This window comes from Sorex fumeus, unplaced genomic scaffold (genome assembly GCF_029834395.1).
Source record: "Sorex fumeus unplaced genomic scaffold, SorFum_2.1 ptg000044l, whole genome shotgun sequence".
NCBI classification, from domain to species: domain Eukaryota; kingdom Metazoa; phylum Chordata; class Mammalia; order Eulipotyphla; family Soricidae; genus Sorex; species Sorex fumeus.
Window position 1 is genome coordinate 50,786,163 of NW_026606101.1, and position 25,201 is coordinate 50,811,363.

Sequence of the window (25,201 nt, forward strand, 5' to 3'; positions counted from 1 at the left end):
CTCCCCTAGAAAAATCATTTTCCTACCCATTATTTTGGAAAGACAGAAGTGAAGAATGAGATATTTTAGATTCATAAACATTTAGATAGATGAATTTTTCTTTCTTTCTTTCTTTCTTTCTTTCTTTCTTTCTTTCTTTCTTTCTTTTTCTTCCTTTCTTCCTTTCTTTTTTTTTTAAGTGTGTAAGTCTATTAATAACAGTCCTTTGGAACCATTGAATGTGAATTAGATTGTACATGTTTGCAAACATACCTTGACTAATTGGAATCATTTTTGCTGAGCGGTACAAACCAGAATGAACTTTATTAAGAAGTAATTTGTCATGATCCTATTAAAAGCTAATATTGCTACTACAGTTTGCTCATTGTAAAAGGAGCAGTACATTTAGTATACCTGAGGTGAGAAGATCCTTTTAGATTTGCTAGATACAGAGTTCCCTCAACAGTGGTCTTTCAGGAACATTTGGTAAGCTCGTGTTGGTATTTCAGAGCCTTAGAATCTCTCTTCTGTAGGGACCAGAGTGATAGTACAGTGGGGAGGACATTTGCTTTGCACACAGCCTACCTAGGTTTGATCTCCAGCATTCCAGATGGTTCCCTGAGCACTCAGGGGTGATTTCCTGAGTGCAGAGCCAGGAGTAACCCCTGAGCACTGCTGGGTGTGACGCAAAAACAAAAATTTGTCTTCTGTAATACGAAGGAAATGAGCCTGTATTTGGTAATAACCCAAATGTACTAGCTAGAAAACTTGGTTTCAGCTCTTGAAAAGTCAGTCTTCTTGAGTCTATATGTCTGACACATTGTGAATATTAGTTCTCTTAATATGCTAGAAACCAAGCATTAGAGGAAGTAAAACAAGGGGTACTTAAAAGAAAGAGCCCTATTTTATAAAACCATACAAAAGTATGGGCAAATTATTTAATAACAAGAATAGCTAATTCTCACACCACTTAAGAACATTCTTTCTTGGACCCTGATGTAGAGTGATTGAGTAGAGTGCTTGCTTTGCATGTGTGGGACCCTGGGTTCGATCCCTGGCACTGTGCCCTCCTACCCCTAATTAGGTTTTTCAAAATAGCTCTGTGGTTGTTAGACTTCTTTTTTTCTTCTGTCTAATCTAGGCCTCAAGGGTAAGATAAGAGTTCACTGTGGTGAGGGATTGGAGCGGTTGTTGGTGGTGGTTATGCCCTTTCAAGATAGGAGATATTTTGAAAAAGCTCCTTTCCCTTGCTAGCTATTGGGCTCTGTAAAAATATCTTAGTCTAGAACAGGGATTCTTAAGTGTTTTCCATTCGCCACCTCTTTCACCTGAAAAATTTATACATGGTCTTGGGCATATGAAATAGGCATGCAGGTCAATCACTGATAAGAAGTCACAGATTCATATGAAAACAACATTTGTGACCCCTCCACATGGGGCTGTGACCCACAGTTTTAAGAAGCTAGGTTCAGAATGTCTGTGTCTTCATTATCATCTGTCAGTGGTATTATTCGTGTCTTCATAGTTTTGTTTATTTTAAACAGAACCAAGTAATTGACTTTTTTTTTTTTAAATAGTTGGTTCTGGGGGGATGGGGGGTGGGAGGGATACTGGGTTCAGTGGTGGTGGAGAGTGGGCACTGGTGGAGGGATGGTTACCCGATCATTGTATAACTGAAACTCAAGCACAAAAATTTGTAAGTCTACAACTGTACCTTATGGTGTTTCACTAATAAAAATTTAAAAAAAATAGTTGGTTCACTTGTAGCCTACTACCATAGAAAATGTTATTCGTTTCCTAACTTTTTCCCGAGTTTTCTAGAAAAGATAATTTTACAAGTAAACTAGATTGTTTTGATGTGGCATTGTCTCATCCTGAAGTGTGAATTACAAGGGCTGTGGAAAGCCCAAACCCACTGTGCTTCCTGGCACCACACAGTATCCAGAGTAGCTACTAGGTCTAGTCCTGGGGGTCCCGAGCACCACTGGGGGTGGCCTGGGAAACCCTGAGCCCTGCAGCACTCAGAGAGGCCCTTGTAGTGCTGTATCCCCATTTATGTTGATCTACCTGAACCAGTTGGCTGAGAATTAATTACCAGGAATTACCTCCTGCCGCGGCTCCCTGAGCACCATTTGGGGAACCCTTCTACCAAAGAACATAACCCCAAGCCCCCCAATCTACATTTTTCTTTTTTTAGTATTTCAGTTGTCTGTGAAAAGGTCGTGTTTCTCTGTGACTCGCTTTCTAGATCTCTCTTGTCATCTGTGGAATTACTTTATCCAGGCATCATTTCCTCAAGTAGAGCTGCACCCTTAGCTTTGCTGTGTAGTATTAAGGAATAGGCTCCCATTCTGCATCCTCCATGGCTGAGAACTCTCTGGCTTCTGAATCTGTCTACCTGCCATCAACAAAGCTGGTCTCTGTGCTCATCTTGGAGGAGCCAGGCAGCTCCAGACCGTGAAGATGGGGTTCGTTGCCGCGTCGGTTCCATTCATCCTCTGCACCTAGTGAATCTTCCTGGTGTTGAGTCCAGTGACTGGGCTTCTCTCTAGCCTAGGACGGTGACCAGCCTGTGACTGCCTGGTGGGTCAGTCCCAGACCCCCGAGTTCGACCTCCTTTGTGCTTTCACAGGAACCTGCTCCTATTTCTTCGCGGTGCCCAGGTGTTGATTACCTTTTGCTTGTAATCGTTGATCGAACAAAGAATGAGTTTCCATAGAAGGCTGGCCAAATGAGTCTCTGAAATGTCCCGGAGGAAATCTAAATGATACATGTTGTTTTTTCTTTTTTTGAAAAGAGATCAGCATCCTCATCTAAGGCCAAAAACCAAACAGAACGAAAGCTTGCTGGGATTAGCTAAATACAGTTATTAAAAGTAAATATGGAAAGTGAATCAGACCATGAAAATTTGGACCAGAGCTTCGGTGCCAAGACTGCTGAAGAAGAACTGAATAAGTCTTTCAATCTAGAAGCTTCACTTTCGAAATTCTCTTACATAGATCTGGACAAGGAACTGGAGTTCAAAAATGACCTGGTAAAAATTCTACTTTAATCAAGCGAATGATGCTTAACCAGGGTATCAGTAGAGTGTATTTTATTTATGACTCACAGACACTCTGTAATGTTTTCATGGATTAATAACAGCCTATAGTTTTAGGGATAGTTTAAGCTCCCATTTGTATAATTCAGCACAATTTCAAATCAATCTGAATTCTCATTTGAGCTTCCCAACACTCTGAAAACCCATTTTATAGAGGAAGAAACGGAAGTGCATCTATGTTCACAGACTTCTTGAGCTTGTAGAACTGGTGGTTGGTTTTGAGATATTATGCAGTGATATTTTTTGCCCAATTGATATGATATAAATATGATTTTATCACTATAAAAATATTTCCCTTTTTTTAGAAAAGAGAAAAGTTTATTGGAAAGTAGAAGAGAAAAGAAACTTGCCATGTGGGGAAACCATGAAAATATTTAACAACAAATTGTTTAATTGTTTTATCCTTGTAGTTTATGAAATAAGTTAGAAATACAACATTCTTTCTTTGTATGTTAGGAACATGTCTACACTTAGTTAGAGCATATCATAAGACATACCTTTTTATCACGTTTAAGAAGGTGGTTGCCAGGCCAGAGAGATCGTAAAGCAGGTCAGGCACTTGCCGTGCGTGTGGCTGACCTGGGTTCTATTCTTGGTACTGCATATGGTTCCCTGAGCCTGCCACGAGAGATTCCTGAGTGCAGAGCCAGGAGGAAGCCCTGAGCACCAATGGGTGTGGCCCCAAATCAAATATGGGGTGGGGGTGGGGGGCAAAGAAAATGCCAGAGTCCTTCAACTGACTCTTTCTGGAAGGAACTGTCTCAGTGGCACAGTTACTGCATATTTTTCCTCTGTAATCACTAAATATATAGCACTGTAGCATTGTCCTCCCATGGTTCATCGATTTGCTCAAGTGGGCACCAGTAACGTCTCCATTGTGAGACTTGTTGTTACTGTGTTTGGCATATCAGATATGCCACAGGGAGCTTGCCAGGCTCTGCCATGAGGGCGAGATACTCTTGGTAGCTTGCGGGTCTCTCTGACAGGGATGCAGGACTCGAACCCAGGTCGGCCACGTGCAAGGCAAACGCCCTACCCGCTAAACCCAATTTGATTGCCTTTTGACCCGACTCTTAGTTTGGTGATAAGTTTTGTCTTTTAATTCATAATGATTCTTTTCAGTTGAAAGACTCCTCTGGTCATAAGGGGGCAAAACCTCTTGGTGTGGTATTAACTTTCTTTCTATCTTTTTAGATTGATGACAAGGAGTTTGATATCCCTCAAGTTGACACGCCTCCAACACTGGAAAGCATACTGAATGAGGTGAGTATGTTTTACTGACCTCTGTCCTTTTAGGGCATCACATATTATAAATAGTTGATAGATTCGTTGCAGTGTGTGTGCCTAGATCTGCAGTCTCCAGGAGAGGAGTCGCCAGTCAGTTGCGACAGTGTCAGAGAGAAAGAGCTCCAGGTGCTGAGTCTCTGCTTTGCATGCCAGAGGCCCCGGGTTTGATCCCCGCCACTGCATGGTCTCCTGAGCACTGAGCCAGGAATAGCCCCTAAGCACTGCTGGGTGTGGCCCAAAAGTTTAAACAAAACAAAACAAACCTCCTCAGTGACTTTCCCACTGCTCTCTGTATAATACACTAATTAAGTGAGTAATGATAATGTGTCAGGCTTTGTACTAGGTTTTAGGGTACAGCGGTGTATGAGATCAACAGGACTGTATTGTCAGCCAGGAAAATGGAATATAAAGCCTTGGACAATTTGCATTCCAGCTAAACTTTCTGGGATTATGTCCAACTCCTACTAATAAGCTGCAGTCATATTAATAAAATTTTTTTTTGAAGTTTGGAGAGGAGAGAGAGAGGGAGGGAGAGAGAGAAGAGAGAAGAGAGGGATAGCAGGGAGAGAGGAGAGAGGGATAGAGAGAGGGAGGGAGGAAGGGAGAGACAGCGAGAGAGAGAGAGAGAGAGAGAGAGAGAGGGAAAGAGGGAAAGAGGGAAAGAGAGAGAGAAAGAATGAGAGAAGAGGATTGTAGAGGCAGGCTGTGGGGTTGGAGTGAGGCCTGGCAGGATGGAGGGAAACTGGGGATATTGGTGGTGGGAAGTGTGCTCTGGTGAATGGATGGGTGTTGGAGCACTGTATGACTGAAACAGTCGTGAACAACTTTGTAACTGTATATCTGATGGCCATTCAATACAAAATAAATTAAAAAAAATTTTTTTAAATCTCCCGTCCCCCTTCTCTTTGTTGCTGCTGTTCCCATAGCCAGGGGTCTCACGCTTGATGATGGTGCCACTCGCATACCCGGCCCTGGGGCTTGCTGGGGTTTGCACATGCTGTCGCTGTGCTCCAAAGAGCTGCATACTTGGTTGTGGCTCGGGACCCCAGGCAGTGGGGCCAGCATGTGTGAGTGAGGCTGGAAGTGGAGCTCGTGGCCTCCGGGTCTGCAGAGCAAATGCTCTACCCCTGAGCCGTCACTGATTCCTGCGCCGGACACTACGGACTGGTTCCCTTGTCCCAGGCAGCATCCCCACTTTGGAATCACAGTGTTTGCTTGTGCTGTTTTCTCCCCAGAATGCCTTTCATCTGCTGGCTTGCCATATTCCTCCTGGTCTCTTATTTATAGCCGGGTGTTCTTGGTTTGCGTCTCAGTAGCATGAGTTCGCATGTGAAATGTCTGTACAGGGTTGGAGTCTAAGAAATAGGCTGCAGCCCACAAAAATCTGTGTGACTTGTTTTTTTTCTCTGCAACAAGTTAGGAATTTTGGGAGTGAATTCTTTGTAGCAAGAGATGCCTTTTTGAAGTTGGAATTTAATTCCGTATTATGCTTCTCTGGTCAAACCTGTGTGTTTTGAAGAAATCCTTGATTGTTGCTCTGACGTACAGAGTATTTGGAGTTCTGCATTTATTGATCCCTCTTCTTCCAATGTAGACTGATGATGAAGATGAGTCCTTTGTTCTCGAGGATCCTACATTATTAAACATAGATACTATTGATTCTCATTCCTATGACACTTCATCGGTGGCAAGCTCAGATAGCGGTGACAGGGCCAACCTAAAAAGGTAAGAATTCGTTGAAATCCCACTGCCTCTGGTTGGTATATTTGAGCGCTTAAAATACAAATGCCTTGCAGTGCAGTTTGGTCTGCTGAAGCCCTGCATGAGAATTAGAAGGTCCCCTTAGGTGGGAGTAATGTTATTCCACAGTAAAGATTTTGACCCAGTCGCGGTGATGATGAAAAGGTGGGCATCATGTCCACTGTCTTTGCATCCCCCGTGGGAATCTGCAACAGTCAAGCTCCCAGAGAGCCCATGGTGGGAACACAGACAGAACCTGGGCTAGTGTGGTGGGGGGGAGCTTGGAGCTGGGCTTCCTTGCCACCCCTGTTCCTTGAGCCCCCCACTCCGGCCTCCCCTCATTCTCCGAGGGTCAGCCCCAGCATGCTTTCATTCCCTTGGAAGGGGTTCAGAGGAGCGGCACCGAGATGATTAAAGATTTGGGAAAAGGACTTCTAACCCTAAATACCTTCATTTTGGCTGCTTTTCACCTTCCAAATTCCTGGAGAGAACATGAAAAGGAAAGAGAAGTGAAGGAAGCATAATGTAAATACTTTATTGGATTCATGTGTAACTTTAATGTTGATAAAGTTGTCTGTGGATTTTTCCTCTCTTCTTAAATTTTGCCATTATCAGGGCTGTCATCTCCAGGTTGACAATTCTTACGGTTTAGAGGCCACTGCTGGGTCTGTTAACCTGTTCCTCACTGTGTCCTACAGGTATATAACTTAAAGTTTCTCAGCTTTATTGGGATAGAATTGACTTATAATATTGTATAGGTTTAAGGTTCACATACAATTTTTTGATTCATTGTGAATAGTAACATGACTATCAAAATAGGACTAGTTAACCCTTCGTTACCTCACATAGTTATTATATTTTCATGTTGTGAGGACATTTAAGATATACTGCAGTGTATCTTAAATGTCTGAAGTGTGTGCTTCAGACTTTCTGAAATATTGGGGGCCCTGAGTTTAGTCCCTGGCATTGCATAGTCCCCTGAGCACTGCTAGGTAAAACCCAAAAGTGGAAAGAAAAAAAAAAGATGCGTTTTCTTAGTAACTTCCAAATACGTAACACAATATTGTTAGCAGCAGTTACTGTGCATTATTAGATTTCCAGCACTTCCTCGGAATGGAACGTGTGGGAGTTTCTGGCCCGACTGACTTTTCCCTACTCCCAACCCACAATTCTACTCCACTCTCTGTTCTCTGTTATTTTATCGGTGGAGGGCACAGGGCTTGTGCCATGCCTTGCAGTGCTCAGAGCTCACTCTTGGCTGTCTGCTCAGGGGTGCTCACTGATGGTGGTGCTCGGGGATCACACATGGTCCCAGGGTCTGAACCGGTATTGCTGCATGCAAGGCAAGTGCCTTACCACCTGCGCTAGCTCTGGGATTTCTGTGGTTTTTTCCCCTCACGTTTCTTGTCTAACATTTAAGAATCACTTGTTAGCGCCTGGAGTGATAGTGCAGGGTTAGTAAGGGAACATGCCTTACACGCGGCTGACCCTGATTCCATCCCTGGCACCACACGGTTCCCTGAGCACTGCTGGATGTGGCCCCCAAGGCTCTGAGCACTGCAGGGTAGGCCCAGAGAGTCCCCGGCATGGTAGGACCTAATAGCAATGCCTTCTTGGGTCCTAGCCTTGAACCGCGGGCTCCTTAAAAAAAATTTTTTTTAATACTGTTAGTCCTGATAACTTGCCTCTGAAGTTCTCAAGAGTAGGGCCGTAGATGGTATGAATTATTGTGTCCCCAGAGCATACTTTCAGTTACACTGAGTAGGTAGGCAGGTATCGCTAGTAACATTTCATAAGATTTTCAAAGACTTGTCCTTTTGTACAATGATGAGTAGGGTCATTGAACATGTCATTAGGGGCATCAGACATGAATAATGAATGAGAACTTTGAGATGGTGGAAGGATCAGAGCGTGGTTCTAGAGGGGAGAAGGGAGAGAAAGGTGGGCAAGGCCAGCAGTCAGGTGAAGGACATGGCAGGCAGGAGAGGGCTCTGCAGGGACCCTGTGCCGAGTAGCTGAACTCTTGCTTGGACCCAGAGAGGCCGGGAACAGTTCAAGTTAGTGGGAAAGGGATAGGGCCTTTGATTGTGTTTCTCTGAGGTTCAGGGTTTAGTGCATTTTATTGTAGCCCCATTGGATTCCGTACCTCTTTGCAAAACAGAACTAACCAATTACATACACTATTGTTTTCTGCTTTTCTTATTTTTATGTCAGATTTTTTTCCTTTCAAAGCTTTGAACCACTGCCATTTCAATTTCGCACCCCCCCCCATTCTTAAACACCCCCCACCCCTTCTTCTTCTTCTTTTTTTTCCCCCTAGGAAGAAGAAATTACCTGATTCTTTTTCACTCCATGGATCAGTTATGCGACATTCGCTTTTGAAGGGAATTTCTGCCCAGATAGTGTCTGCAGCTGTAAGTATTTTGTTCTCTCCCCAACTTTATAACCTGCAATGGCATAATGATGTAGGAATGAGCATAAAACAAAGAGCAGCACTTCTCTTGGCCCGGGGCTCAAGAAAAATACAATCTGGCTTTCATGGTTTGGTGTGATTATTCTTGACTCATAAGACATGGCTACACATCTTGACACAGAAATTAGTGCAGCCATGAAATGATGGTCTGTGTAGAGTCTTGAGTGCGCTCAAATGAGATGTGGCAGCAGGTCTGAAAGCGGCACCAGCGGCCCTTTCTGCGGATTCCCTTTGCGTTGCCTTTGCCATCCTGCGTATGTGGTTGACGCGCGCTTGTGGTTTTTATCGTTTCGCATGAGGAAATGATTGACCAGAATTTTGTGCAACTGAGTTTTTTCTCCTGATTCATGGAAGTCTTTAGCATGTACTTGATTTCATTTACTCTTAAAAACCCTGAAAGCTGGCAAAGCAGATCCTCTTTTACAAATGAGAAGATACGTTCTGAGAGGCGAGGTTAACTTGTCTTACGTCACTGGGCGAGACCAGAGGTTCCTAAACTTTGTTGGCCTCCTGCCCCTTTGTCAGGGGAAAAAAAAAAATTCATCCAGTGCCTTCCTGGATAGCTATTTTCTTCCTTTAAGGGAACAAACTGGACCAGAGAGCTAACATAATAGGTAAGACTCTTGGGGCTGGAGTGATAGCACAGCGGGTAGGGCGTTTGCCTTGCACGCGGCTGACACGGGTTCGATTCCCAGCATCCCATATGGTCCCCCGAGCACCGCCAGGAGTCATTCCTGAGTGCAGAGCCAGGAGTAATGCCGGTGTATTGCTGGGTGTGATCCAAAAAGCAAAAACAAAAACAAAAGCAAAAACCAAACAAACAAAAAGACTCTTTCCTTGCAGGCAGCAGACCCAGGTTAGATTCCCAGCAACCCCCTAGGGTTCCCTGAGCCTTTCTGGGAGAGATCTCTGAGCACAGAGCCAGGAGTAAGCCCTGAGCACAGCTGGGTGTGTCCCCCAAAACAAAACAAAATGAAAAAAAATGGGAAGGGGAGAAAGTGCCCCCAATTGTACCTGAGGGTCTGGCAAACCCCTACAACCTTAGAGCTGTCCAGCTCCTGGCGAGGGTGTGGCCTAACCTCTTTTGGGAAGCACGAGTAGGGAGCGAAGAGCCCTTACTTAGAGTTTGAGGGTCGGGTTCCCCGTGGAATGGAGGCAGCATCTGTGAGGGTGACACATGTCGTGTCTGGGGTCTTTGTCTTGGCAGGCGACTTAGAGCATCATTAATGCCAAAGAGCTTTGATGTTTGTCAGAGTGCGAGTCGGATTCTGGAGACGAGGCTGGCGGTGGCAGGCGCGCGTTGAAGCTCTTTGCTGTGTCTCCAGGTTCTTTTTGACGGAGCGTAATTGGTGTTTCGAATATTCCATCTGAGCAAGGAATCAAAGCGGTGTGTTTTCTTGAGGCTTAGACACCTGATACAGAAGTGGCATCCTGGCTCGGGAACTGCGTGTCATTTTTCAGGTTTATGTAGGAAAGACGTGTACTGCCGATGCCACAAAACCCAGAACAGAGCAAGAAGGCAATCTCTGGGCAGTTGGTACACTCTGACCCAGCTCATGTGTCATGAAGGGAGTTTAGTAGAGAGATAGTCAAGCAGTGGAGGAGAGGGGCAGTTGTCCTTCCTCTGTTAGGTGGACAGTAACTCATACTTGCCAGAATGGGAACCACCTGTTGAAGATTACATTTCCATGACGTTTTCTGAATTTAATCCTTATGTAGGTGATGAAATTCATTCCTTTCAAAATCAAGATGAACCAGAACAGTCATTTGACCCACCTGTGCAGTTTTAAAAATATTTTGAATAATGGAGACTGAGCTAAAAACTCAGACACTGAGCAGTGATTAGATAAATCTGTTATTTAAAAGGGTTTCTCCTCCCTCTTGAAAAGGCAGGAAAAAAAAATCTAATAAATCCCAGAGTGTTTGCATTCTATTCTTATTTCCTTGCATGGCTGAGCTCCTTTGGTATGCTCAGATGGAAACGGCTTTTTCTGGGACAGTCTTCACGCCGTGCCTCCCCCATGTTGGATTACCAGCTCAATTTAAGTGGTGTGCGTTTCTGTGATGGTTGGTTTATTAACATGTAAAGCTCGCGATCGTTTTGGGAGCTCCCCTGAATAGTTGCTCAGCAATGCCTTCAGCCATGTGGATAGAGATGTTATTTGGGCTGCCAACATCTTGGACCATCATGGCCTTGCAGTCCTTGCGTGGAGAGAGCACTCAGGAGGAGGGAACACGGAGAGTTGGGAGCCTCACTCTTTGATTTCAGAATCCTCAAAAATGATACGATGTGCCACTGTATTTTATATTCCATTCATTCGGTTCTAGGATTATATATATCACGGTTGTTCGTCAATTTGCTTGAGCGGGCCCAGTAACATCTCCATCGTGAGACTTGTTGTTACTGTGTTTGGCATATTGAATACGTCACGGGGAGCTTGCCAGGCTTTGCCGTGCGGGCGAGATACTCTCGGTAGCTTGCTGGGCTCTCCGAGAGGGGCGGAGGAATCGAACTCGGGTCGGCCATGTTGGCTGCGTGCAAGGCAAGAGCCCTACTGCTGTGCATCGCTCCAGCCCTAGGATATATATATATATATATATATATATATATATATACATATATATATGTATCATATATATGTATCATTATATCTCCTATATATATATATAGGAGATATAATGATCGCCTAAGATACTAGAGCTATCTTAGCACAGTGGTTTTGCAGAAGGTGTCAAATGCCTTACAGGCAGCAGACCCAGGTTCAATTCCCAGCACCTCCCTAGGGTTCCCTGAGCCTTGCCAGGAGAGATCTCTGAGCACTCTGAGAGATCTCTGAGAATGTCCTGGGCTGTGTGTGAGAAGGCAGAGAGGCCTTCGCATCATCCCAGACCTGTGGAATTGGAAGCCCCAGCAACACAGCCTCGGGAACTGCATCTGCACAGGCATCCCGGCCGGTCATGCTGCGCCCGGGCTGTGGAGAACTGCCCAAAGATGTCTCTCTCCTCGAGTACGGAGATTATGTCATCTCTGAGGTGTGCCTCACATCTGTGGACTTTGGAGCTTTTCAAGTTAGTTGACTTCTGATTTCCTTACACAGCTTCTATTTTAATTTATGGCCTTCATATGCTGTCTTATTCTTTTTTCCTATCTGGGACACAAATCACCCCCATATCAAATACTCCCTGGAATTTTCATTGTCAGGCCTTCCTGTCCGTGTGCTGTTCACACATGTCCACACCAGCTGCGGTGTAGCTGGCCGTCCCTGAGTTGTTCACGGCAGCCTCATTGATTGTTCTTCTGCATATTCTCATGTCCCAGAAAGCTTTTAAAGTTTTTTAAAAATCCAAGAACAATGAAAAGAGTTGGATAAAAATAGATGGATCTTGGGGCTGGAGAAATTGTAAAAGTAGGTAGGGCACTTGCCTTGCTTGCGGCCAAACCCGAACCAGGGTTCGATCCCTGACACCCCATAGCGTCCCCTGAGCACTGCCAGGAGTGATTCCTGAGCACAGAGCCAGGAGTTACCCCTGAGCATCACTGCGTGGCCCCAGAAACAAACAAATAGATGGATGCCTCTGGGAGATGGTAAAACTGATCGGATGCACTGACAGGAAGAGACAGAGAAGAGAAAAGCAGACGCACCGTGAGGAAGAGGCTGGGCCCTGGGTCCCTGAGTCCGGGATAGGAAATTCTGCCACTTCCAGATAATCTCTAGCAAGTCAGTTAAACTCTTCGAAACGTTTTTTTTAACTCTTCGAAACTTGATTTTGCTTAATCCAGGAAATAATCTTTGCTTCCTCTCAGCTTGAGAATTCAATAGCATGAAATATGCATCTGAGAGTTCTGTGGGGGCGTGGGTTGTAGCTCAGTGGAAGAGCACATGCCTTGAATGCAGCAAGGCCCTGGATTTGATCCCTGGCCCCCTCCCCCCACGAAAAAGAGGTGAGAGTCCTTTGCTACTAAGTGCTTGTCATTGTACACCACTGTTGCTATTTAAAGCAACAGTTGCAGCAGATAGTCTCTTACATGAGACTTGGCATTCAGTTTGCTCTTCAGGGTGAGTCTAAGATAAACAGGGCATTGCTTCCTGTTTCCTTGAACAGATGAGAATTCAGAGGGGCAGTGTTCCCCCGCCCCGCCCCCCCCCCCCCCACCTAAGTCACACGTTGACTGGTAAGGAGCTAGAATTAGTACCTGCTTTCTTATCTTAAAAAAAAATTAATTTAGGCACCGGTGGATTTTAATATTGCTAACAGTGGGGGTTCCTGCTAACGCAGCCCCTCACCACACCCTCCATGGAATGGCCCCTTCCCTCCACCACTGACCCAGAGTCTTTTTCCCAACTTAATTCCCAGCACCTTATTTCTTTTTTTGTGGCAGTGGCCAAGTGGAGGAGTCACACTTGGTAATGCACAGGAGCGGTTCCAAGCTCAGATCTCAAGGGTGACTCCTGGTTCAGTGTTCAAGGGTCACTCCTGATGGTGTCCGGGGTGGCGGGGGGTGAGGGGGGCGGGAGTGGGGAATGTGGTGGCAGTGATCAGACCCAGGCCTCCTGTATGCGGAGCGTATGCTCCAGCCCGTTCAGCCATCTCCTGGGCAGCTCTTATGTTTTCTTATGCTGAAGAACAGACTGTCCTGCTTGGATTTTATTTAGAATCTTCTGTTTGTTTTTTGCTTTGGGGGCTGTCCTCGGGGGTACTCAGGATATTCCTAGCCCGATGCTCAGGGTTGCATCTGGAGGTACTTGGAAAAACCACATGATGTTAGGGATCGAAACCCAGGCAAAGCCTGTGCTCCCGCCCTCCCTGCCATCCTCCTGGCCCCGGCCTAGGGGTTATTGACTTGTTTTTCTAGTAGGAAGCTCCTACTTGGGTGAGGGATATCTTTAGCATAGGTTTCTCTAGAATCTTTTAAAATTTTGTTAAAATTTATTTTAATATAGACAAAAGTCACAACTGTTGATACAATTCTAGAGTTGAAATTGATTCGATAACACAACTCCAATATTAAAATCAATAAGTACTAAAAACATCATTTTTTTCATGTGGAAATTGTTATATCTCACCAGGGGATTGCTCAGTTGTCTCGGACACGTTGTTAAGCGGTTTGCTGCTAGTTGAGCCTTCTGTGTTACTGTTTTTGTTGGTTGAGTTTAGTTGGCTACCATGTTACTTCCCCATCTAATTTGGTGTGCGCCTTCTGGAATCTCAGCAGGAGGGCCCGAGACTTCAGGATCTATGGTCTGGGCCTGGCGGCAGGTGAGGGAAAGAGGCATGGAAGTTTTAGAGGGACGAGGAGGTGAAGGTTATCCATCCCAACTCTGAGAAGACCCTAGAGTTCTAGCTTGGACACCAGGGTACCTGACATTATTTGCAGTTTGGCGTCTCTTCAGAGAGTATTTGTGGAGTGGTGGAGTTGGGCCCTTGGCAGGGTGGGGACTCAGCGAGACCCACTCCTGAGGGTGGCCTGTACTTTTCAGCTGCAGGAACCAGTATTTTAATATTGGAGCTATGTTATCGAATCAATTTCAGTTCTAGAATTGTATCAACAGTTGTGGCCTTTGTCTACATTGAAATAAATTTTAACAAAATTTTAAAAGATTCTAGAATTCCTCTCTAGAATTTGTCTTCCTTCATTTTGATACCATTTATTCATGCTATTGAAAATGAACCTTCTATCTCCTTCTCTCCCTAAAATTTTCATTTGTAATCTCTTCCCTCCCTGAGTATCTTTTCCTGTTAGTAAAATAGGAAAAGATACGCACTTTTTATTCTGCTGGTGCGTAGGGCTTCTTAGTTTCCCTTAGGGGCGAAAGTGAAGGTTCCACCTCTTACCCAAACTGACTTGAATCAAACTATATGAGCGGGTCTTATGCCATTTTTTTCTTTTTAAAATGAGATCATCTTTTGAAATACTTTTTTAAAAACATTTTTCTCTTAGGACAAAGTAGATGCTGGCTTGCCTACAGCAATTGTAAGTATAAATAATCCTTTAAAGGTAAGCTTTCTCTCTGACTGGGTTTTCTTTGATTTTTAAATGATATTGGAAGTTATTACATAAATTATTATGGCAACACATTCATAATCAGTGATCACAATAATCAAGCTTGTGTTAAATGTTTTTGTTTGGGAAACATATACTAATTGGCCTTTTCCAGATGTATTTGTTTGAGGTACTACTCTGCCCAAGTACGTGTGCTAGTTCTCTAATTCAGCATCCCTTTGGTTGTAGGGAGTGGAAAATAGTCGTTGGTAAAATCCTTTTACGGCAAACAAGACATTTCACAGCGCTCAAATTCATTGCCCAGCCAGCCTGCCGGGTGGCCGGGCTGTGGATTTGCAGGAATTGAGGATAAAGCACACCCGCGCCCTGTTCTCTTGGCTGCTTCGAGCTCTCTCCTGTAGCTTATTAGTCGTTTATTAGAGAAATGGCTGAAATTGGAAATTTTCTGGTGCCTTTTTTGCTCCTGTAAGTCAATTGGAGAAGAGTACATTTCTCATCCCTGCACTCACAGGAAGAGACTCTGGGTTGAATCACAGTCAATTTACTCTTTCTGGACCCCTGAATATAGGTATTTTAAAAATGGCTTTAAGAGAAGCGAAGTGGCATGCTTTTGCCCATAATGTTGAACATATGCTATTTTGATACTTTTACCTTTTGAGTAAATTGAGAAGGATTCACAGAAATGGGAACGTCCTGAGTTTCATTTCCCGTTTTTGCCTTCCAAAAGAAATGCTCCGTATTTAGAATAGCTGGTATGTCATCTGGTACCTAGAGGAAAGGAGACTCAGAAATTCAACTGATGGTTTCAAGATCCTTGATGTGTTATTAACTTCTGTGAAATCTTCCCTTCTGTTCTCAGGCCGTGTCCAGTTTGATAGCAGTGGGTACATCGCATGGATTGGCCTTAATATTTGGTAAATTTTCTAAATACTTTCCTTATTTTAAATCTTTTGTTTTCTAAAATCTTCCAATCACCATTTGTATGACTTCATTTCTGCGAGGGGAAAAAATAGCAGAATAATTTGGAAAGTAGCTCTTAAAAATTACTGACTCGGCTTTATTTTGTTGCTGATTACAAGCTTATTTTCTTCTTTATGAATTTATTTCTTATTAGATCTCTTGACTCTGCAGACCTAGATGAAAAGGCTTTAAAGTTGAAAGGAACTGGGCATTGCCATCTTGGCAGTCTGTCGTTGATTAGTCGGAGAGATTTTTAAAATATAAATTCACATATGAGGCATAGAAATTCTCTGGAATGTAGTATAATGATTACTTGGGAATACTCTTAATTGCAGAATGACAATTTTATATCTGTGGCTTTTGCATATTTCTTTGCTAGATGAGTGAATAGCTACTTACTTCCTCGTAGTTTTTTAATTATTTTTTTTAATTTTAATTTGGCATCTTTATATTTCCATTAAGCCAAAAGCTAAAATCTGTCACACGATTTTATTTATTTATTTTGGGGGGTTTGGGGCCCCAGCCAGAGGTGCTGGAGCTACACCCAGAGATGAGGCGCAGGAACCCTTGTGGTGCTGGAATTGACCTTGGGCCTCATGCAGACCTTCGTGCGCTCTCTGCTCCTTTCGTGTGATTTTAACACACACAGACACACACACACACACACACACACACACACACACATGTATTTTAGGTGACAGGAACCTATAATTTTCTTAAGTGAATTTATAGAATTGATTTTTACAGTTGTTATTTGGTTTTGGGGCCACAACCAGCAGTGCTCCTGGCTCTGCACTCAGGGGTCACTCTTGTTGGGACCTGGGAACCTGTATGGGGTGCTGGGAATCCAACCCACGTTGGCCGCATGCAAGGCAGCTGTTCTACCTGCTGTCCTATTGTTCCAGTCCGAAGATTATTATTCTACAATTGGTATGTCTGTTTTAGAAAATTTAGAAAGAGATGAGAAAATGGTCAAAGATATAAAATACCAAATTCTGCCATCTAGAAACAGTTACTAACATTTTGTATAGCTTCTAAATTTTTCCCCTGTGCATCTCTCTCTGTGTATGATGATAATTATTTTAATGGATATTCATCCATGTAATTAGTCTATAACATACTTTTAAATGAGTATCCAGATTTCTTTAGATAGATTGAACATAATTTAATCATTTCCTACCACCAGGCATATATGTTGTTTCTGCACAGTAAATCTAGTGATGAATATATATACATATTTTAATGTAGGAGTAATGCTATTTATTCAGCCATTGATTAGGCTGATTGAATTGGGCATGAACTCCACCTTACTTTTTTCTTTTCTTTTTTATAAATTTATTTATTGAATCACCGTGAGAGCAGTTACAAAGCTTTTGGGTTTAAATCTCAGTTATACAATGATGAAACACCTGTCCCTTCACCAGTGCCCATTTTCCACCACCAAAACCCCCAGTATACCCCCCACTCCACACCCTCCCCTGTGGGGCAGATGATTTCCAGATCACTCTCTCTCTCTCTCTCTGCTTTGATCACATTCAATATTCTACCCCAGGCCCACAATTTGGGATTTTACCCCAACACTCAGATCTGCCGAAAAGGCAACCATAGACAATTTGTTTTCTATTGCTGGTTATGAAGAACATATGATGTCACGCGGCTGCAGTAGTGGCTGTGCGATTTTGGAATTCCGAAATTTTAACAATTAAATCCGGAGGGATTTCTGCCCAAATCTGCTGGGTTCCAAGATTTGTTCCCTAGTCGCTGGGATCATGGCAGTTAAGCAGCTTGATCAGCCATTTGTGGGTGGCGACTCGGGGTCTTGTTGGGGCAGGGAGGAAAGGACTGGCTCCACCCCCCTCCTGTGAGGCCCCATGTGTCTCTTCACTGTGGGCCCAAACCTGACTGTTCAGTGGCCTCTGGACAGTCACCTCACAGGTACAGATTGACCTTCTGGCGTCACCATACCCCCAGTGATGAATATTCTTGTTACTGTATTTTCCTGACTGTCCAATGGCCTCTGGAGGATGGTGGCCACAAAGCCGACAGGGGGAACAGACCAAGGCGCGAAACCTATTCCCACCTGGGGTGGCCTGGTGCCGGTAACCTACTGCAGTGACTGGACGCATTTCTGCCAAAAGCCGCTGGGTTCTGAGATTTGTTTCTGAGTCTTTGGGGTCATGGCCATTAAGCAGTTTGATCAAGAACCAGAGAGGCCTTGCCTCCAATTATATAGCTGAGCCGGAGATGGTTTGTGGGTGTGTCTCCCACATACCTAACTTTTGGCCTTTTACTTTTACTTTCTTGGTAAACTTGGTCCCAAGTTGTTGGGGTCTGGCCAACGGCACAGCAGCAATTTTGGGGTATCTCTAAGTCTGAAGGTGCCATCAGGCTGCTGATGCACTCACCTCACAGGTACAGATTGACCTGCTGGCGGCACCATACCCCCAGTGATGAATATTTTTGTTACTGTATTTTCATATATTTCATTGATTATTTGCAGTGGATTTGCTTGGATCAGGATCTTAACCTTTTAAAGACTTCTGAGTTATATTACCTAATTACCTTCAGAAAATCTAACCATCTGTTCTCCTGTCAGGTGTATGGATGCTTATTTTTTCCTATAGGGAAATAACTGAAAAATGCATCAAAAATGCATTTTTGGCAGGACGGGGTGGGGGGGTTAGGCGGGGAGTGTTAGTCACATTGTTCCATGTGATTTGATTGAGAGCCAAAGCACAGAGACAGATTCAGAATCAACCAATACTGAATCTTAGATCCATGCATTTCGGCTACCCTGGCACCACACCCTACGCCGCTCAGGGACTATTCCTGGCTCTGCTCAGAAGTGACTTCTGGTGATGCTCAGGGGACCGTACGTAGTGTTGGGGATTCTAACAGGGGTCATGGCCACTGAAAACCCCTGAGAGAAAAGCAGGTAAATTCCAAGATATACATAGGGGGCGGGAGAACTAGGGTGAATGGGAAAAGAATGCGTGTTGATATGTTTTGCTCCCACTTACCACTAGTACTCACTATTCCTTCGCTCTTCCCTTCCTTACCATGAGGACAGATGAGTATGTGATAGTGAATAGTGGAGCCCACATTGAGCCTACTGCAGCAAATGATCAGGGATATTTAAAAATAAATGGGAAATGAGAGGAAGAGAACAAAAAGAGCCTTTGGATGCTGCCTCCTGAGTTTCTGTGGGCCTGGTTTTTTTTTTTTTTTTAGGTCCTTTCTTGCTCTCTTGACCCTCTTAACTTTCCTGTAGGTATGATGAAATTGAATCTCTCACTACCATCTCACAGAAAAGAAAGCTTGCTAAAGCAAGCAGATTGAGAAAGAATAACATTCTAGTTATACTCTGGGTTTTTGTTTGTTTGTTTGTTGAGTCATGTAAGGAAATATCTATTTCCTAAAAACTCATAAGTTTTTAGGAAATAGATATTTAGACAATGGATTTATCCACTTAGCACATGGATTACAGTTTGCTTGAAAGTTAGGTTACAAATGGCCAAAGAACAAGTGTTTAGGTTAGAGGGCCGTCTAAATCTGATCTCTTAGACATCTTTGTTTATCATAGGAAAGAGTACAGAAAGAGGAGCCGTTTACCTTTAAGTGCTATTAGATCTTTTCTCGGAGTAGAGGCCTAGATCATTTAAATAGTAACCATCATTAGTCTTAAAAGTTCGTGCGTTATGTCTAGTCTTATGAAATTAGAAGTATATGGGGTTTATATTTTATCTTCTTTTAATTTATAGGATTTCAAAAATTCGCGTCTTAATAAAGATGTATGTCTCCTTACCCCAGGGGCTTAGGTTTCCATTTCTTTCATTAGTATTCTTCTGTATATCATCTTTTTGTAGTTATTTTTGTTTCTATAAAAAAAATAATGGCTTTGGGTTTATTACCATGCTATAATTTGAATACTAGGCATTTTTCTCTCTCTCCCCCACCTGAATATAATCATAATTCTAGAGGCATCAGTTAATCATGTGTCATATTATTCCCACAGATAATGAAAGCTTGTCACTTATACTCTTGAAATTTTATCGCTTTTCTCTGAACTTTTGAACTGATCTCTTGCTTTTGTCTCTCTCTTGGTCTTCCTCTCCTCCATGGATTCAAAGGAAAAGGTATAGTAATTTTCATTTGCATGACTGACGCTTTTCTTTTGACCTTTTTAATGTTGAAAGAGAATGCTCTCAGTTGCAGTCAGTGCCCTCTTGGAAAGTGCTTATTGAGAAAACCAGCTAACTGAAAGATTGGCTAAAGCAGGGAGTTTTTAAAAATTATAAATGTTTGTATGCTTTTGATGTTTTGTTTTAATTAAGACTATATTCATTTCCCCCCTTATCTCTTGATCTAGCCCAAAGATTTAATTTTGATTTTGTATTTGCTGGTCGAAGGAATGAAGCTTGCTCTCTCCTTATTTCCTTCCTTCCTTCCTTATTTCCTTATTTCCTTCCTTCCTTCCTTATTTCCTTCCTTCCTTCCTTATTTCCTTCCTTCCTTCCTTCCTTCCTTCCTTCCTTCCTTCCTTCCTTCCTTCCTTCTTTCCTTCCTTCCCTGTTTCCTTCCTTGTTTCTTTGTTTCCTTCCTTCCTTGTTTCTTTCCTTGTTTTCTTTCTTGTTTCCTTCCTTCTTTTTGGGTTTTTGGGTCGCACTTTTTATGCTCAGGGATTACTCCTGACTTTGTGCTCAGGCATCACTCCTGGTGGTGCTCAGGGGACCATATAGGGTGCCAGGATCAAACCCAAGTTTGCTGTGTGCAAGGCCAGTGCCCTACCATCTATACTATTTTTCTTTTCCTCCCCTTTCTTCTTTTTTCTCTACTCCTCTCCTCTTTCTCTCTCTTTTTTTTTGGATGAGAGGAACCACACCTGGCAGTGCCCAGGCCTAACTCCTGGTTCAGAACTCAGTAGTCACTCCTGGTGGGGTGTAGGGACTGTAAGTAGTGCCAAGGATTGAACCTGGGTTGGACGCATGCATAACAAGTCCATTCTTACCTTCTGTACTTACTTTTTGGCCCCAAAGCATCTGTGTGTGTGTGTGTTGTGGTGTGTGTGTGTGTGTGTGTATGTGTGTGTGTGTGTGTGTGTGTGACAGAAACTGCCTCAGTAATGGACTATAAAAAATATATATACGTTTGATTTTAACAAGAAATGTCAAAATTTAGGCACTTGTGAATCAGTTGAAGATAAATTACAGAGTTTCCACAAAACTTCACACTTCTTAAACCTTGACTATATTTTGTGAAGTTTTTTGATGTGGGGAGGGATAGAAGGGTGGGAGGGGTTGGTCCACACTCAGCTGTGCTGAGGAGTGACCTCTGGTGGTGCTCAGGGGATCATCTGTGGTGTCAGGGGTTCTAACCTGGGTTTTGGTCACCTGAGCTGTTTGCAGGGCAAGCACTTTCCTTTCTGCACGGCCTCTCCAGCTTTTCCATGAGTATTTAAAGCAACTCGTTTTTACCACATTTGACTTTCATAAGAGTAGTAACTCATGTCCATCAGTTTATATGTTGCTTAACTGTGTTTTAAAAATAGGCCCATATTACAGTGGCACAGATAAGTTTAAGGATGGACACAGCCGCTCTTTGTAAGCATCAGAGTTAGAGAAAACAGCTTCTTAGCCACAGGGAATCAGTTTTCACTGGCCCTCAGTAAGCTTGTCAGAGGGAACAGATAATTTTAATTCTCTATATGTTGGCCATATGGGGGTCAGGTCAAAGCGCTTCTGCTGTTTTATGATCATTGGTGAAAACATTTCCTAATATTTCTTCTCTTCTCCTCTGGTCTTTTAAATTTTCACGGAAGGAGGAAAACAGTAGTAGTGATGGGTGGTGAATATTGGCAGTAAAAGTAAAGTTCTTTACATATGCTTGAATTTGATTCCTTCTTGAATGTAGGTTATTCCTTCTTGACAGCCCTTGGGAACTAGTTAAAATGAAGTAGGGGAGAAGAAATAGTGGCTTGGGTTAATTTGGTATATGGAAACAGCACAAATTCCTAGAGAGTGTTCATATTTATATTTTTATAGACTTTGTAGACTTTGCACATTATTTGTGGTTATTTTATTTATTTATTTATTTTTGCTATTCAGCACATTATCCTTAAGCCCGGAATATGCTGAGGAGATCTACCATAAACACGGTGTACTTTGAAAGATGGCAAAATTTATGGTAGTTTAAAATAGATGTGTTTTTATTTTTTGGTGATTTTGGATTTTATGCTTTCTCCTAAAGAATCAGTAAGATATTATTAATAACTTCTTACATTTTACCGTTTGATACTTAAAAAAATTTATAGGCGTTTTCTTTTTTAAGCTCTCTGCCAACTTTTTGAAGTTGGTAGGAAAGCTGATAGTTTTGTGGCATATTTCTTGCTAGACTGACCTGCTTCAGAAGGACCTAATCCACTTTTGCCTCTCTCACTTCAGAGGTTGAACTTGGGGATTCACATGTGCAAGGCAGACCTGCTCTGATGTTTTTTGGCTTGTTTTTTTGGGCCACACCCAGCAATGCTTGGGTTACTCCTGGCTCTGCACTCGGGAATTACTCCTGGTGGTGCTTGGGGCACCATATGGGATGCCGGGGATCGAACCTGTATTGGCTGCATGCAAGGCAGGTGCCCTACCCGCTGTGCTATCTCTACAGCATCCCCTTAACCCCTTAGCCACCCTCCCACACTCCCCCCACCCCCACCTCTCTCCAGCTTTTAAAAAGTAATGTAGATATTGGGGATATGCCTCAGCAGTAGCTCCCATACGTCATAAGTGTGAGGCTTGCTCTCTGGCGCTGAAAAGGCAGAAATCTACTGAGGCAAAAATTTAAGTAGACACTTCCAACTGAGAGAGAGAGAGAGAGAGAGAGAGAGAGAGAGAGAGAGAGTTGTGTGTAAGACGTTGCCAGTGAAGCTAGATAAATTATTTAATGTATCTTTCTTCCAACAACAGACCAAGGGCACTTGTCTGTTTTTTTCTTTTTCTTTTTTTTTTTTTTTTTGCTTTTTTTGGGTCACACCTGGTGATGCACAGGGGTCACTCCTGGCTCTGCACTCAGGAATTATCCCTGGCGGTGCTCAGGGGACCATATGGGATGCTGGGAATCGAACCCAGCTCAGCTGCGTGCAAGGCAAACTCCCTACCCACTGTGCTTCACTCCAGCCCCTGTTTTTTTCTATTTTTGTTTAGTTGTCCAGAATTATCTGTGATACTTAAGCAAAGAACTCTCCAATAGGCACTGTTTTCTTCTCCTTGCAGAAGGATGCCTTTCTTGGTTTTAGTTTCGATTGCATAATTGCAAGTTTGTTTATATGGCTCTCATAGATAGAATGCAGAAAGCCAGTGATAAAAATTGGTAGCTCTCCTTGTAGAGTGAAGATATGCTTTAGATTGCGCACTGTAGCACTGTCCTCCCGTTGGTCATCGATTTGCTCGAGCGGGCCCAATAACGTCTCCATTGTGACACTTGTTGTTACTGAGTTTGGCATATCGAATACGTCACGTGTTGCTTGCCAGGCTTTGCTGTGCGGGCGAGATACTCTTGGTAGCTTGCCGGGCTCTCCGGGAGGGGTGGAGGAATCGAACCTGGCTCGGCCGGTGCTGGCTGCATGCAAGGCAAATGCCCTATCGCTGTGCTATCGCTCCAGCCCTAGATTGTGCATGTCACTCAATATTAGAGCACTTGCTCTGCATTTGTGAGAGCTGGATCAATTCTCAGACACACACACGCACACACACACGGACACACACACACACACACACACACACGCACGCCTTATACACTTTAAATCAGTTCATAGATAACAAATAAAAAAGCTTAAAGGTAATGCATATCTTCATGAATGCTGTCCAGTAGGCCATTAAATATATTTCACACCTGGTTTGGGTTTGCTTCTTCCTTAGCTGGATTTCAGTATGTGAGACCCACAGCCAGTAAAAGAAAAGTGATGATTAGTATTCATCTGGAAGTCAGAGTTGTCTTTTTCTCCCTCGGTGTCTATTCTTAATTTCCCCAACTTACAAGAATCCTTAAAAACTGTCGGATTTAGGGGCTGGAGAGACAATACAGCAGCTAGGGCACTTGCCTTACACACAGCTAACCTGGGTTTGATCCCTGGCAGCCCCTGTGATCCCCTGAGCACCACCAGGAGTGACCCTTGAGTGCAGAGCCAGGTGTAAGCCCTGAGCCCTGTGTGCCCCCCAAACAACAACAACAACAACAACAACAACAATCCAAAAAAATCAAACAAAAGGACAGTCTGATTTAGTGCTCTCAGCAGAAAGTGGGAGGGAAAGTCTTTTCTCTTTGTTTTTGGCCCTCACCTGTCTGCTGAGGCTTTACTGTTGCTGAGGGTTGAATATGGGTCAGCTGTGTGCAAGACAAAAACTCTACCTGCTGTGCTGTCTCTCCAGCTGGTGACTCATGGTGTGTGTGTGTGCGTGTGTGTGTGTGCGTGCGCGCGCGCATGTGTGCGTACATGGTGGGAATCGAATACAGAGCTTCAAACACGCAAAACACACACTCTGCCCCTGAGGTACCTCTCTGGCTGGGAGGGTGTTTCCGCGTCCTGGTGGGTGACTCAGAACTCTTCAGCTTGGCTCCCGGGGCCAGGAACAGAGTGGATCCCAGCCACGTGCTATTAGGGTCCCGCTGTCGGGCAGCCAGAGAGCAGGACCCAGAGAGGTTGCCGTGGGGATTCTGCCTTGCTCCTGTGGTGCAGTTGGCATTTGCCTACGTGCACCCCTCGAATCACTGGTATATGTAGAACAAACACAGTTGTCTTGCTGCTGTGTCTTAACACTTGGCAGGAAAAGATATGACCAGCTCTGTGCCCATCCTGCCTGGCACCACTGCATCACCCTCAAGTGGAGCCCCTGGGTTGGTCGGGGCTGGCCTGAGTGACCGGAAGGGCCAAAGGCACCTGGCCCTCCCGCCTTCCCCCTGCGCCCCCTCCTGATGGCAGCTGGTGTGGAGGCAGGTCTCTGCTCCCCCCCCCCCCCCCATAGCGCCTCTCCCTCCCCATGGCCAGCCTTCCTGCCACCCAGCCCTCTTGATGGGGTAGTTCTGGGTTGCCCCTGAAAGGAGGGGTAGGGTGTGCAAGTCTTGCATTTCTCCAAACACCCCCCCCCCCCGTCACAGCCTCTATCCTTCCTCAGTCCCTCTCTTTCACCTCCTTTCCTTCCCCTGGAGACCCCAGATCAAAGAGAGCTCGCATTCCTCCTGCTGAAGGTCCCCCACCTCCTGGCCCCCCACTTTCTCCTCTTGATCCCGGTCTGGAAACCAGAGATGGACTGAGGAGGAAGGTATGAGGGGGCCTCTGTGTTGGTTCTCCCCTAGGACATTGGCAGCTTCCAAGTATATATTAACATGCCCCCCATGCCCCCCAATGTATAGGAATAATTCACCAATTTTATAAAGCAGCCCTGACAAACTAAGGCTCATGCAAAGTACTGTCTTAGGAAGGCGATTTCTGGAAAGCAAAATAAAATGTGGAATCATATTCAGAGCGAGGAAAAGAGAATAAAGGATACCACTGAAGATGATGGCTTTTGAAGCAGACCTTGTGTGTTTACCAGTCTCATTCCTTTTGAAATCTTCACTCCAGGAGGCTAAGAGCTAAAGAATTTCAGCATTGAGTTCCCCCCCCCCCCCC

At 44.0% G+C, this 25,201-nt stretch overlaps 1 protein-coding gene across 2 annotated transcripts in view; it reads left to right on the forward strand.

Annotated features, from left to right (window-relative positions):
* Positions 1 to 25,201, forward strand: part of VPS8 (VPS8 subunit of CORVET complex) — a 257,750-nt gene that overhangs the window by 12,952 nt on the left and 219,597 nt on the right. For both annotated transcript variants that reach the window (XM_056121586.1, XM_056121585.1), the window contains exons 2-7: positions 2,777 to 3,013; positions 4,274 to 4,342; positions 5,961 to 6,091; positions 8,427 to 8,520; positions 14,521 to 14,553; positions 15,443 to 15,497. In XM_056121586.1, the coding sequence (XP_055977561.1) occupies positions 2,861 to 3,013; positions 4,274 to 4,342; positions 5,961 to 6,091; positions 8,427 to 8,520; positions 14,521 to 14,553; positions 15,443 to 15,497 (535 nt within the window). In that variant the 5' untranslated portion in view covers positions 2,777 to 2,860. The remainder of the gene's footprint in view (positions 1 to 2,776; positions 3,014 to 4,273; positions 4,343 to 5,960; positions 6,092 to 8,426; positions 8,521 to 14,520; positions 14,554 to 15,442; positions 15,498 to 25,201) is intronic.